The sequence below is a fragment of the Schistocerca nitens genome, chromosome 3 (genome assembly GCF_023898315.1).
Source record: "Schistocerca nitens isolate TAMUIC-IGC-003100 chromosome 3, iqSchNite1.1, whole genome shotgun sequence".
Lineage (NCBI taxonomy): Eukaryota > Metazoa > Arthropoda > Insecta > Orthoptera > Acrididae > Schistocerca > Schistocerca nitens.
This window is the reverse complement of record NC_064616.1, coordinates 977,970,734-977,983,604: the sequence shown is the minus strand read 5'-3', so window position 1 is coordinate 977,983,604 and position 12,871 is coordinate 977,970,734. Positions and strand designations below refer to the sequence as shown.

The window sequence follows — 12,871 nt, the reverse complement described above, 5'->3', positions numbered from 1 at the left end:
AGAGCATAAGGGAACAATTGAAAGGAATGGGGGAAAGAAATACAGTAAAAGAATAATGGGTAGCTCTGAGGGATGAAGTAGTGAAGGCAGCAGAGGATCAAGTAGGTAAAAAGACGAGGGCTAACAGAAATCCTTGGGTAACAGAAGAAATATTGAATTTAATTGATGAAAGGAGAAAATATAAAAATGCAGTAAATGAAGCAGGCAAAAGGGAATACAAACGTCTCAAAAATGAGATCGACAGAAAGTGCAAAATGGCTAAGCAGGGATGGCTAGAGGACAAATGTAAGGATGTAGAGGCTTATCTCATCTACATCTACATCTACATTTATACTCCGCAAGCCACCCAACGGTGTGTGGCGGAGGGCACTTTACGTGCCACTGTCATTATCTCCCTTTCCTGTTCCAGTCGCGTATGGTTCGCGGGAAGAACGACTGTCTGAAAGCCTCCGTGCGCGCCCTAATCTCTCTAATTTTACATTCGTGATCTCCTCGGGAGGTATAAGTAGGGGGAAGCAATATATTCGATACCTCATCCAGAAACGCACCCTCTCGAAACCTGGCGAGCAAGCTACACCGCGATGCAGAGCGCCTCTCTTGCAGAGTCTGCCACTTGAGTTTATTAAACATCTCCGTAACGCTATCACGGTTACCAAATAACCCTGTGATGAAACGCGCCGCTCTTCTTTGGATCTTCTCTATCTCCTCCGTCAACCCGATCTGGTACGGATCCCACACTGATGAGCAATACTCAAGTATAGGTCGAACGAGTGTTTTGTAAGCCACGTCCTTTGTTGATGGACTACATTTTCTAAGCACTCTCCCAATGAATCTCAACCTGGTACCCGCCTTACCAACAATTAATTTTATATGATTATTCCACTTCAAATCGTTCCGCACGCATACTCCCAGATATTTTACAGAAGTAACTGCTACCAGTGTTTGTTCCGCTATCATATAATCATACAGTAAAGGATCCTTCTTTCTACGTATTCGCAATACATTACATTTGTCTATGTTAAGGGACAGTTGCCACTCCCTGCACCAAGTGCCTATCCGCTGCAGATCTTCCTGCATTTCGCTACAATTTTCTAATGCTGCAACTTCTCTGTATACTACAGCATCATCCGCGAAAAGCCGCATGGAACTTCCGACACTATCTACCAGGTCATTTATATATATTGTGAAAAGCAATGGTCCCATAACACTCCCCTGTGGCACGCCAGAGGTTACTTTAACGTCTGTAGACGTCTCTCCATTGATAACAACATGCTGTGTTCGGTTTGCTAAAAACTCTTCAATCCAGCCACACAGCTGGTCTGATATTCCGTAGGCTCTTACTTTGTTTATCAGGCGACAGTGCGGAACTGTATCGAACGCCTTCCGGAAGTCAAGAAAAATAGCATCTACCTGGGAGCCTGTATCTAATATTTTCTGGGTCTCATGAACAAATAACGCGAGTTGGGTCTCACACGATCGCTGTTTCCGGAATCCATGTTGATTCCTACATAGTAGATTCTGGGTTTCCAAAAACGACATGATACTCGAGAAAAAAACATGTTCTAAAATTCTACAACAGATGGACGTCAGAGATATAGGTCTATAGTTTTGCGCATCTGCTCGACGACCCTTCTTGAAGACTGGGACTACCTGTGCTCTCTTCCAATCATTTGGAACCCTCCGTTCCTCTAGAGACTTGCGGTACACGGCTGTTAGAAGGGGGGCAAGTTCTTTCGCGTACTCTGTGCAGAATCGAATTGGTATCCCGTCAGGTCCAGTGGACTTTCCTCTGTTGAGTGATTCCAGTTGCTTTTCTATTCCTTGGACACTTATTTCGATGTCAGCCATTTTTTCGTTTGTGCGAGGATTTAGAGAAGGAACTGCAGTGTGGTCTTCCTCTGTGAAACAGCTTTGGAAAAAGGTGTTTAGTATTTCAGCTTTACGCGTGTCATCCTCTGTTTCAATGCCATCATCACTAGGGGTAAGATAGATACTGCCTACAGGAAAATTAAAGAGACCTTTGGAGAGAAGAGAACCACTTGTATGAATATCAAGAGCTCAGATGGAAACCCAGTTCTAAGCAAAGAAGGGAAGGCAGAAAGGTGGAAGGAGTATATAGAGGGTTTATACAAGGGCGATGTACTTGAGGACAGTATTATGGAAATGGAAGAGGATGTAGATGAAGATGAAATGGGAGATAAGATACTGCGTGAAGAGTTTGACAGAGCACTGAAAGACCTGAGTCAAAACAAGGCCCCGGGACTAGACAACATTCCATTAGAACTACTGATAGCCTTGGGAGAGCCAGTCATGACAAAACTCTACCATCTGGTGAGCAACATGTATGAGACAGGCGAAATACCCACAGACTTCAAGAAGAATATAATAATTCCAATACCAAAGAAAGCAGGTGTTGACAGATGTGAAAATTACCGAACTATCAGTTTAATAAGTCACAGCTGCAAAATATTAACGCGAATTCTTTACAGACGAATGGAAAAACTGGTAGAAGCGGACCTCGGGGAAGATCAGTTTGGATTCCGTAGAAATGTTGGAGCACGTGAGGCAATACTAACCTTACGACTTATCTTAGAAGAAAGATTAAGAAAAGGCAAACCTACGTTTCTAGCATTTGTAGACTTAGAGAAAGCTTTTGACAACGTTAACTGGAATACTCTCTTTCAAATTCTGAAGGTGGCAGGGGTAAAATACAGGGAGCGAAAGGCTATTTACAATTTGTACAGAAACCAGATGGCAGTTACAAGAGTCGAGGGGCATGAAAGGGAAGCAGTGGTTGGGAAAGGAGTGAGACAGGGTTGTAGCCTCTCCCCGATGTTATTCAATCTGTATATTGAGCAAGCACTAAAGGAAACAAAAGAAAAATACGGAGTAGGTATTAAAATTCATGGAGAAGAAGTAAAAACTTTGAGGTTCGCCGATGACATTGTAATTCTGTCAGAGACCGCAAAGGACTTGGAAGAGCAGTTGAACGGAATGGACAGTGTCTTGAAAGGAGGATATAAGATGAACATCAACAAAAACAAAACGAGGATAATGGAATGTAGTGAAATTAAATCGGGTGATGCTGAGGGGATTAGATTAGGAAATGAGACACTTAAAGTAGTAAAGGTGTTTTGCTATTTAGGGAGTAAAATAACTGATGATGGTCGAAGTAGAGAGGATGTAAAATGTAGACTGGCAATGGCAAGGAAAGCGTTTCTGAAGAAGAGAAATTTGTTAAAATCGAGTATAGATTTAAGTGTCAGGAAGTCGTTTCTGAAAGTATTTGTATGGTGTGTAGCCATGTATGGAAGTGAAACATGGACGATAACCAGTTTGGACAAGAAGAGAATAGAAGCTTTCGAAATGTGGTGCTACAGAAGAATGCTGAAGATAAGGTGGGTAGATCACGTAACTAATGAGGAGGTATTGAATAGGATTGGGGAGAAGAGACGTTTGTGGCACAACTTGACTAGAAGATGGGATCGGTTGGTAGGACATGTTTTGAGGCATCAAGGGATTACAAATTTAGCATTGGAGGGCAGCGTGGAGGGTAAAAATCGTAGAGGGAGACCAAGAGATGAATACACTAAGGAGATTCAGAAGGATGTAGGTTGCAGTAGGTACTGGGAGATGAAGAAGCTTGCACAGGATAGAGTAGCATGGAGAGCTGCATCAAACCAGTCTCAGGACTGAAGACCACAACAACAACAATATACACGAAGATAATAAGATCCATACTCGACTGTGGTTGTATGTTATTCAGTAGAGGCAACAGGGAAGCTATTTTCAAGCAAGAAAAATCCAGTTTAGTTTTATCAGGACTTGTCTAGGAACTACGCGTCCTACGCTAACAAATACATTATTAGGTAAATCTGCTGAAATGCCCAATGAAAATTCGGAGAAATATTCCTCTTAACAAATATGCAAACAACAATTCAGGAATTCGAAAGGTAGTCTCATAGGAAACTGAATAAACGGAGAATTTACGCTGCTCAGTTCAACAAATTTAAAGGAGTTTTGCATAATCTCCGAAGAACGCGATCATATCCAAATTCCTACTACCAAAGTAAACAAATAACTGAAACAACATTTCCAACTAAAATATTTGCCAGAGCACAGCATTTAGCAAAAAATGGCACTCCTGATAAACTACGCTGAGTATTTTGAGATATGTACGGACGACTCCAAAACCACACGGCATGACTAAGTGGACTGTGCATTATTGTGTTCAATATCTAGTTAAAAAGACTTGTTTTAGCTTCCCAATGAGAGTTCTTGTTTTTCTACATTGTATAAAAGAGCAATAAGCCAATGGGTAAACAAATGTTAATCATCCAAAGGCATCAAAGAGATAAATTGTACAGAAATACAGCCGTAGAATATAAGACGTGGTTCTAAGCGGTTAAAACGAACGAAAAGTTCATAAGTTCCATAATCTGCTTATCATTTTATCACAGATCATCCTCCAGCCACTTGTATCATATATATGTTCGAAATAACCTTTGGTGCTGATTTGACACAATAACAGTAGGCGGTAAAAGCTAAATTTGCTTAGCATGTAAGCTGTACGCAAATCAACGAAGTGATTTCTTACAACAGTCAATCAGATATCATCTACCATTACCCGTTAATACGGAAATTCTTCTCTATCAAAATGACATGCTAATTTCAAAATTAATTACGAAATTTTGAATAAATTTTGTCGTTTTCTGTAAAGACCTAAGAAATTCCTAAAACACTGTGAGATGGGTGTATGGCTTACAAGCTGAAAGCAAAACAAATTAAAAATATTGGCCCTAGGACTTATCTTGGGAAGAAAGTAGAAGGAATGCAAACTCACATTTATAACCTTTCGTAGGTTCATAAAATACTTTTGACAATACAAACTGGAATGCACTCTTTGAAAACCTGAATTTTAAAATACAGGGAATTAAACGCTATGTACATCTTGTACAGAGACCAGACTGCATTTTGAAGAACCGATTTTTTGAAAGGGAGACAGTTACTGAGAAGGAAGTGAAACAGGCTAGCAGCCTATCACTGATAATACAGTTTCGAGGGTAACTATCAGAGGAAGGACTCACTGTGGAGACAGAACCAACAGAAATCACTAGATCGCCGGACGAGACAGATCTCGAGAATTACAATAAATTGCGACTGTGGTAATTTGTCTATTTATTAGTGGCTGTGTTTACATATGACCTGCACTCTATAAGATACTGCAATATCTGTTTCGCCGTTATTTTCATGATTAAATTCCATAATATATTAATAACGCTATTACTCGTCATGGAGGTAGTAACGCTACATCGTGCGACGATTGAAAGCTGGAGAGATTTCTCGATTTGTGACGTCAACTGCTCAGGCACAGCACTAGACAGCAGTATCAGACCAGTCTCCGGACTAAAGACCACAACGTGAACAACTGAGAAGTCAAATAATTATGAAATGTAGCGCAATGAATATCAGAATTAATATATTTCTGTATGCTTACGATACTACTTCACACTCGCCACCTAACAAACAACAATGCACTTCAAATTAATAACACAGCGTTTGCAAAGAGCAGTGTATTTAATAATCATAGGATCCTGCGAATCTCTTAGTGGCCCATAAAAGAAGAAATCGAATAACAAGTCAGAAGGCTAACACTTGCTAATGTGGCCTTAAGAGAGTTCTCAAAAAATTTCTAGAAAAACTAAACTCTACATTAGCACATCTTCAGCTGCACCTGTTTTACCCACTTTTTCAAAAACAAAAAAAAAAAAAGAGAGAGAGAGAGAGAACCCATTAGGAATATTTAACCACAGAATCTTAATGAAAATATTTGGTTCCATAAAATACCTCAATAACAATTTTGGAGAATGCTTCATAACTTTATAACGTATATAAAGAGCCGAATATAGTAGCAGCAAGTAACGTCAAAGGATTGCAATGTCTACGGCATGTCATAATAGCACCAACAAACAGGACCATAAAGTGAGTGACAGAAGAAATTCTCACTCAAAGATGACATCTTTGATCCCAACATAAGACACTTTGACACTATTCAGAGTGATTTACAAACATGCAGACAGAGTAGAGCCTGGGAAATGATTTCTGAAAAGACAGCAAAAGCTTTGTCTCGATCATTCTGCCGCAACGAGCATCTAAGACCTTAATAACAATATAAAAAGTAATAATAATTATTATTAATGTTACTATTACTATTATTATCTTCATAATAGTATAATAATAATAATTAATTATTAAGCAAATGATCCTTCCAATTCTATTATTAAGTTGTTATTATTATTTGCTATGCTACAGTTGTTGTTTTCAGTAGGAAGACTGCTTGGATGCGTATCTCCACACGAGTCTATTTGAATCTTCTTATTGACTGCTACCCCCCCCCCCCCAACCCCCACCAACACCACCCCCTCTCACAGAAGCCCCTCCATTTCCAGGATTTAACTATTGCTTAATGGAGTGTGTAGCCTTAATTTATTTTCTCCCCGATTCGGGTCAGTATCTCTTCATTAGCTATTATTCCCTTCTTGTATGCAAATGTTTATCGTCCGCATTTGACTTCCATCTAAGAATACATTCCAAAGAAATATTTTCATGAAAGACTTTCTAATACTTAAATTTATATTAGCTGTTACATACATCTGTTTCAGAAACGCGTTTCTGGCTAATGTCAGTCTACATTTTATATCCTTTTTGTTCTACGATCGTTTGCTATTTTACATCCCAAAGTGCAAAACTCGCCTACTGCTTTCAGTGTCTCAGATCTTAATGTACTTCACTCAGCACGTCTGGTTTTATTCCAGCACAATTAATTACCATTTTTTACTTTTCTTTATATTCATCTTATAAACTCCTTTCTGCTCAGATGATCTTCCTCGTCCTTAGCTGTGTCTGCCAGTCTCATCTCACCGCCACGTACATTCATGGATTAGGTTGGAGGTACCTGATCCGGCTTCAGCTTCTCAGCTGTATCGTTTCCTGGGCCGACCTACGTCCCCTACCCCTTCCGGTACATGTTGACTTTTTAAAGATATTTGCCTTCCATCCTGTTCAAATGTTCCTTCCTTTCTTGCTTATTTATGTACATTTTTCTCATCCTTTAAATACTTCAACCTCCTTCCTAAAATCTTAGATTGTCATTTTATCTTCCAATTCGAATCCTTTAACTGATGTGAGACATTTCGTTTCAAGCGGGATTAATCGATTTGTCTTCCTTGTTGTGTATCCAAACCTTAGATCCGTAAAGCAGTACTGGAACAGCTAGTGGTTTATAGAATTTCAGTTGAGTTTCTGAATTGCCTTTTTGTTCAGTGTTATTTTCATTGTCCCACAGTCACTCTAAAAATATTCACTTTTATTCTTTGTGTTTTTATCATGATCAAAAGAAATATCTCAGCCCATGTAGTTAAAATTATTTACTTGCTCGATTATTTTGTTGTTTACCTCAAATTTGGATCGCACCTGTTTTTTTTCCCTAGAAACACCACCACATTTGTCTCCTCTATAGGTGTTTTGAAATTATGGTTTTGACTAATTTAGATTAATTTAATAATATTTCTTTCTTATTATTATTGTGAAGTGGCTGTGATAATCTGGTCGTCAGCGTCCATTAATGTTTTTGTATAATGATCCTTACCTAGTTTTATTCCCGTCTTGATTTTTTGTTTCCTCATTTCACTTTTTAGTCATGCTATATATATATATATATATATATATATATATATATATATATATATATATATATATATATATATATATATATATATATATAAACTGAATGAAACCGAGGAAAGATTGCAACCCTGTATCGCAACCGGTATGGGTCAGAACATGCTTTCTTAGAAGCTCACGTTCAGGTCAGAATTGACACGGGATTAGATCTTCCGTTTCTTGGCACGCGAGTGGCTCCGTATATGAGTGAGAAGGCGATGGGGTCAAGTTGAAGTTTTCTAGGTCTCTGTGGTTGGAGACAGTACAGAAAGGCTCCGATGTTAGGCTAAGAAGGTAGATATGCTGCTGATGTGTAAATGGGAATCTGGATTGGTTTGCTTTTTATTGCTTCTTCACATGTTTGCAACGAACATGCAGAAGAGCACAGACACTCACTTATAACTTTAGTAAGTGTAAAATAGGTGAGGCTTACTAAATTCTCCCCTTAGTTACCAGAACAAATGGACACCCTGGCCTACAACTTATAGAGATTCGCGTATAAACAGTAACATAAGGTATTGCAGAGCACGAACTATGGAAGTGCTAGATTCTACTGCTCTGATCGATCCCTTAGATTCGAGTACTTGTCACAATGAAAGTGACATACTAACATAGGTACATGCAGACAAATGTAGGATGGAGAACAATCGCCCTACTCCAGAGGTCGATACAGGAAAGCTTCGCAAGTCCTTGGTGTACAAGCTTAACAGAATACAATGCTCCGTCACATAGTACTCGCTGCAGGCCGTTGGTAAGCCAAGGCTTCCACCTGGAACTCTCCTCGGCCTGTAACTCTGCCTCGCTTAACGTTTCAGCGTCTCTACATTCGGCATTTGGGGCTGTCTGTTTACAGATGGCATGTGACTGTGTCGCTTTTTATCTCCAGTTCATAGTCACTGCGCGTGAAATCAGCGTTTTCTAAATGTTTATTACCTCTTATAGACTGACGAAAGCGGCTTGCACAGCATGTCTTCGTAAGTTACATGTTCATGTTCATTCTTGGATGATTTTTCTTTTTTTTCTGACAGTCCTTCATCATTCGGCCTTGTTTAAGGCGTTGGTTCGCTACAATGATGACGCTGTCGTTTATCGACTAATAAAGTCATCAGAAGATCAAAACAAACTGCAAAGCGATTTAGAAGAAATATCGAAATTGTGCGAAATGTGGCAGTTGACCTTAAATAACGAAAGGTGTGAGGTCATCCACATGAGTGCTAAAAGGAACTCGTTAAACTTCGGTTAAACGATAAATCAGTCTAATCTAAAAGCCGCAAATTCAACTAAATACCTAGAAATTACAGTTACGAACAATTTAAATTGGAAGGAACACACAGAAAATGTTGTGGGGAGGGCTAACCAAAGACTGCGTTTCATTGGCAGGACACTTAGAAAATGTAACAGACCTACTAAGGAGACTGCCTACACTACGCTTGTCCGTCCTCTTTTAGAATACTGCTGCGTGGTGTGGGAACCTTACCAGATAGGACTGTCTGAGTACATCGAAAAAGTTCAAAGAAAGGCAGCACGTTTTGTATTATCGCGAAATATGGGAGAGAGTGTCACAGAAATGGTACAGGATTTGGGATGGATATCATCAAAAGAAAGGCGTTTTTCGTTGCGACGGAATCTTCTCCAGAAATTCCAATCACCAACTTTCTCCTCTGAATGCGAAAATATTTTGTTGACACCGAATTACATAGGGAGGAACGATCACAAAGATAAAATAAGGGAAATCAGAGCTCGTACGGAAAGATACAGGTATTCATTCTTCCCGCGCGCTATACGAGATTGGAATAATAGAGAATTGTGAAGGTGGTTCGATGAAGTCTCTGCCAGACACTTAAATGTGATTTGCAGAGTAGTCATGTAGATGTAGATGTAGATGTAGATGTAGATGTATAATGTCATTCTTACTTGTTTTCTTCCCTATTTTTACTTGACATTTAATTTCATTAGGTAAGATTTTTGTAGTCCATATTAAGTTCAGCGGAATCCCATTTTCTTGTAACAATGACCTGATGTTTGTCCTATTTAATCTGTCAAATACCTTTTCGTAGTCGATAAAAGCTATGTGTGTCTCGTTATTAAATTCATTTATTTATCAATATCTTAGAAGTGAATAAATTACCCATTGTTGTTTGTCCAAATCTAAATCCACTCTCGTCTTCAGTTTTTGTTTAGAGTTAAAATTTTTCATATACTGCATATTCAGCTGTTAAAACACTTATTTCATTATAACTATTATAGTGCTTTCAATCCCCTGTTTTAAACAACTGGTGTTGACCAGATTTCCAGTAGTGTAGGAAATGTAAAAGGCGTAACCGATGTTAGAATGAGAGTGATGCTGTGCAGATGGTGCAGAGGGATGGCGGTGCAGGACGAGAAGCTGTCGGCGGCGCCGGCCTTCTCCATTGAGCGGCTGCTGTCTGCACCTCCACCCGCCCCTGCACCCACCCGCCACGCCAGCACGCCGTCGCCTCACGCCCACGCCGCCACAGGTTAGCCAGTTCCAGAGCTCAGCTCCGGTCAGTTGCCTTTCAAGTACAAACTCCAACACGCTGTCGCCTCACGCCCACGCCGCCACAGGTTAGCCTTTACGAGTCAGTTCCAGAGCTCAGCTCCGGCCAGTTGCCTTTCAAGTACAAACTCCAACACGCCGTCGCTTCACGCCCACGCCGCCACAGGTTAGCCTTTACGAGTCAGTTCCAGAGCTCAGCTCCGGTCAGTTGCCTTTCAAGTACAAACCCCAACATGCCGTATTTTATTACTCGCATAACCTTTGGAACTTCCCAGTAAGTGATCTTCCCCTCCCGACAGTGTAATCAATATGCAGTGCATATGTGTCGTCGTCAAAAGGCCGTAATGTCTTTCTCCGAGTTATCAATCATTTCCTGTTGTCATTTTACTTAAAAAAAGTGACTTTGTCTAGTAAGCGTGATAAAATCCATTTTTATCAGCAACGAATCACAATTTTTAATTGTCTGCCACATATCACAGACTTATAGACTAGCATAACATTATCAGACAACTGGCAGAAACCCACCTGGGGGAAGACCAAAGCTCCGTAGAAATTTAGGAACATACTAGTGACTCGTCCCGACTCTGCACAAGTTGCATTAACTGTCTACAGGCGGACGACTTGTCTGGTGTAGCGGTAATAAATTATCTACGCTGTCAAACCGAAAAGTTCCATGACAGAATTACAAAAAATAGAGAAACATGGTGGTTTAATGCTACATTACAACGCACAGAATGTTCAAACAGCAACGTAAAACTGTCAGAAAAGACGGTGTTAGGAACTTCACACTCGCAACTATATCTGTATCTACATCTATATGATTACTCTGCAATTCAGAATTAGGTGCCTGGCGAAGGGTTCATCGAACCACCTTCAAGCTGTTTCTCTGCCATTCCACACTCCAACAGTGCGCGTGAGAAACGAAGACTTACATCTTTCCGTGGGAACTCTGACTTCTCTTGTTTCGTAATGATGACCCTTTCTCCCTATGTACGTGGGCACCAAGAAAAATATTTGCGCAATCGGAGGAGAAAGCTAGTGACTGAAATTTCATGAGGGGATCCTGTGGTATAGAAGATCGCCTGTGTTTCAATGATTACCACCCGAATTTGCGTCTCATATCCGTGGCACTCTCCTCCCTATTTCGTGATAATACAAAACAAGTTGCCCTTCTTTGATCTTTTTCGACGTCAATTCTAACTGTAGCGAATCTCGCAGCAATACTACAGAAGAGGACGGACAAGTGTAATGTAGATAGTCTCTTTAGTAGACCTACTGCATTTTCTAAGTGTTGCGCTAACAAATCGTCCTTGTTTCGCTTTCCCCACCACATTATCTCCGTGATCGTTCCAATTTATGTTATTCTTCGGTCTTGGCAAACCACCAGAAGAGACCCATCATGCACTTTGTTGTTTCGTGGTAGAGTCATAGTGATAACACCAAGTCTTATTATTATTTCCAGAACGGAACTGTCCACTTTTTTTCATTTCAACCAAGTCGCAGCAGGCGTCCACACGTTGTTGATTTTATTCGTAGTGAAGATGTCCAGTACAAAATTTATAAACACTATTCTCTTCTTCAAAAGATTCTGGAGAATGTGTTTAACACCTGATGTAGAGCTGTTTCTCTATTACGATTTTTAGCACAACAAAGTTGAAAACCTACGGCCCCACGTCCACTACTTAATATTGCCAGCAAACAACTGACTGGCCGAGTACACATGTTTCGTTTACAACTGTTAGTTCAAGCTGCCACCGTAGTTAACTGCCCTGATGACGCTAGTGCACCCGGAATAAAACCAATCTCGGAACTTTTTGGACGGGCTATGTAAACAAGCCTTCCTCGTGAATCAGTCTATCTATTAGTGAAAACCGTATCAAAATCCCCAGGGTAGGTCCTGAGAGGAGCCTTCACATACAGACAGAAAAGCGCGGCGGAGGACTTTAATTTAGTAATAAGTATATATGTCGCGAAACTGCCCTAGGACGTAATAATTTTGGCAAACAGAAAACTACTTGGAAAATAAGTGGAACTGAATGAATAGTGTCTGTAAAGCGGTTATAAAATGATATTCATTAAAAAGAAAACAGCATCTATAGCATTTGTACGTTCAGAAAAGACCTTTGAAAATGTTGACTGTAATACAATTTTTTGAAATTCTGCTGTTATCAGTAAATAACTTGTACATGTACGAGATTGCAGTTCTAACAGTCGAATGACGCGAAGAGCAAGTAGTAATTTCAAAAGGGAGGGAGAAATGGTTGTACCCCCGCCCTCATGTTATCCAGTGTGTACACTGAGCAAACAGTAAAACAAACAATGGAGGAATAAGGAAAATGATTTAGTATTCAGGGAGAAGAGACTATAAATTTGATGTTTGGTGATGACTCAGTAATTATGTCAGACAGAAAACTGCTTGGAAAATAAAGAGTGGAATGGACAGTATATGGAAAAACGGTTATGAAAGGATAGCGTACCGAAAAAACTCTGACAGTTTGTGGCACTTTTGGCACTTTTTATAACTTAAACTTATAAAAAATGTACTGCTATATTTAATTTCCATATATATATATATATATATATATATATATATATATATATATATATATATATATATATATATAATTTTTA

At 39.6% G+C, this 12,871-nt stretch overlaps 1 protein-coding gene across 1 annotated transcript in view; it reads left to right on the top strand.

Annotated features, from left to right (window-relative positions):
* LOC126247995 (homeobox protein engrailed-like ceh-16) overlaps window positions 1–12,871 on the top strand; it is a 194,222-nt gene that overhangs the window by 36,163 nt on the left and 145,188 nt on the right. Inside the window, exon 2 of the mRNA XM_049948576.1 lies at window positions 10,075–10,220. Within this exon, the coding sequence (XP_049804533.1) occupies window positions 10,088–10,220 (133 nt within the window). The 5' untranslated portion in view covers window positions 10,075–10,087. The remainder of the gene's footprint in view (window positions 1–10,074; window positions 10,221–12,871) is intronic.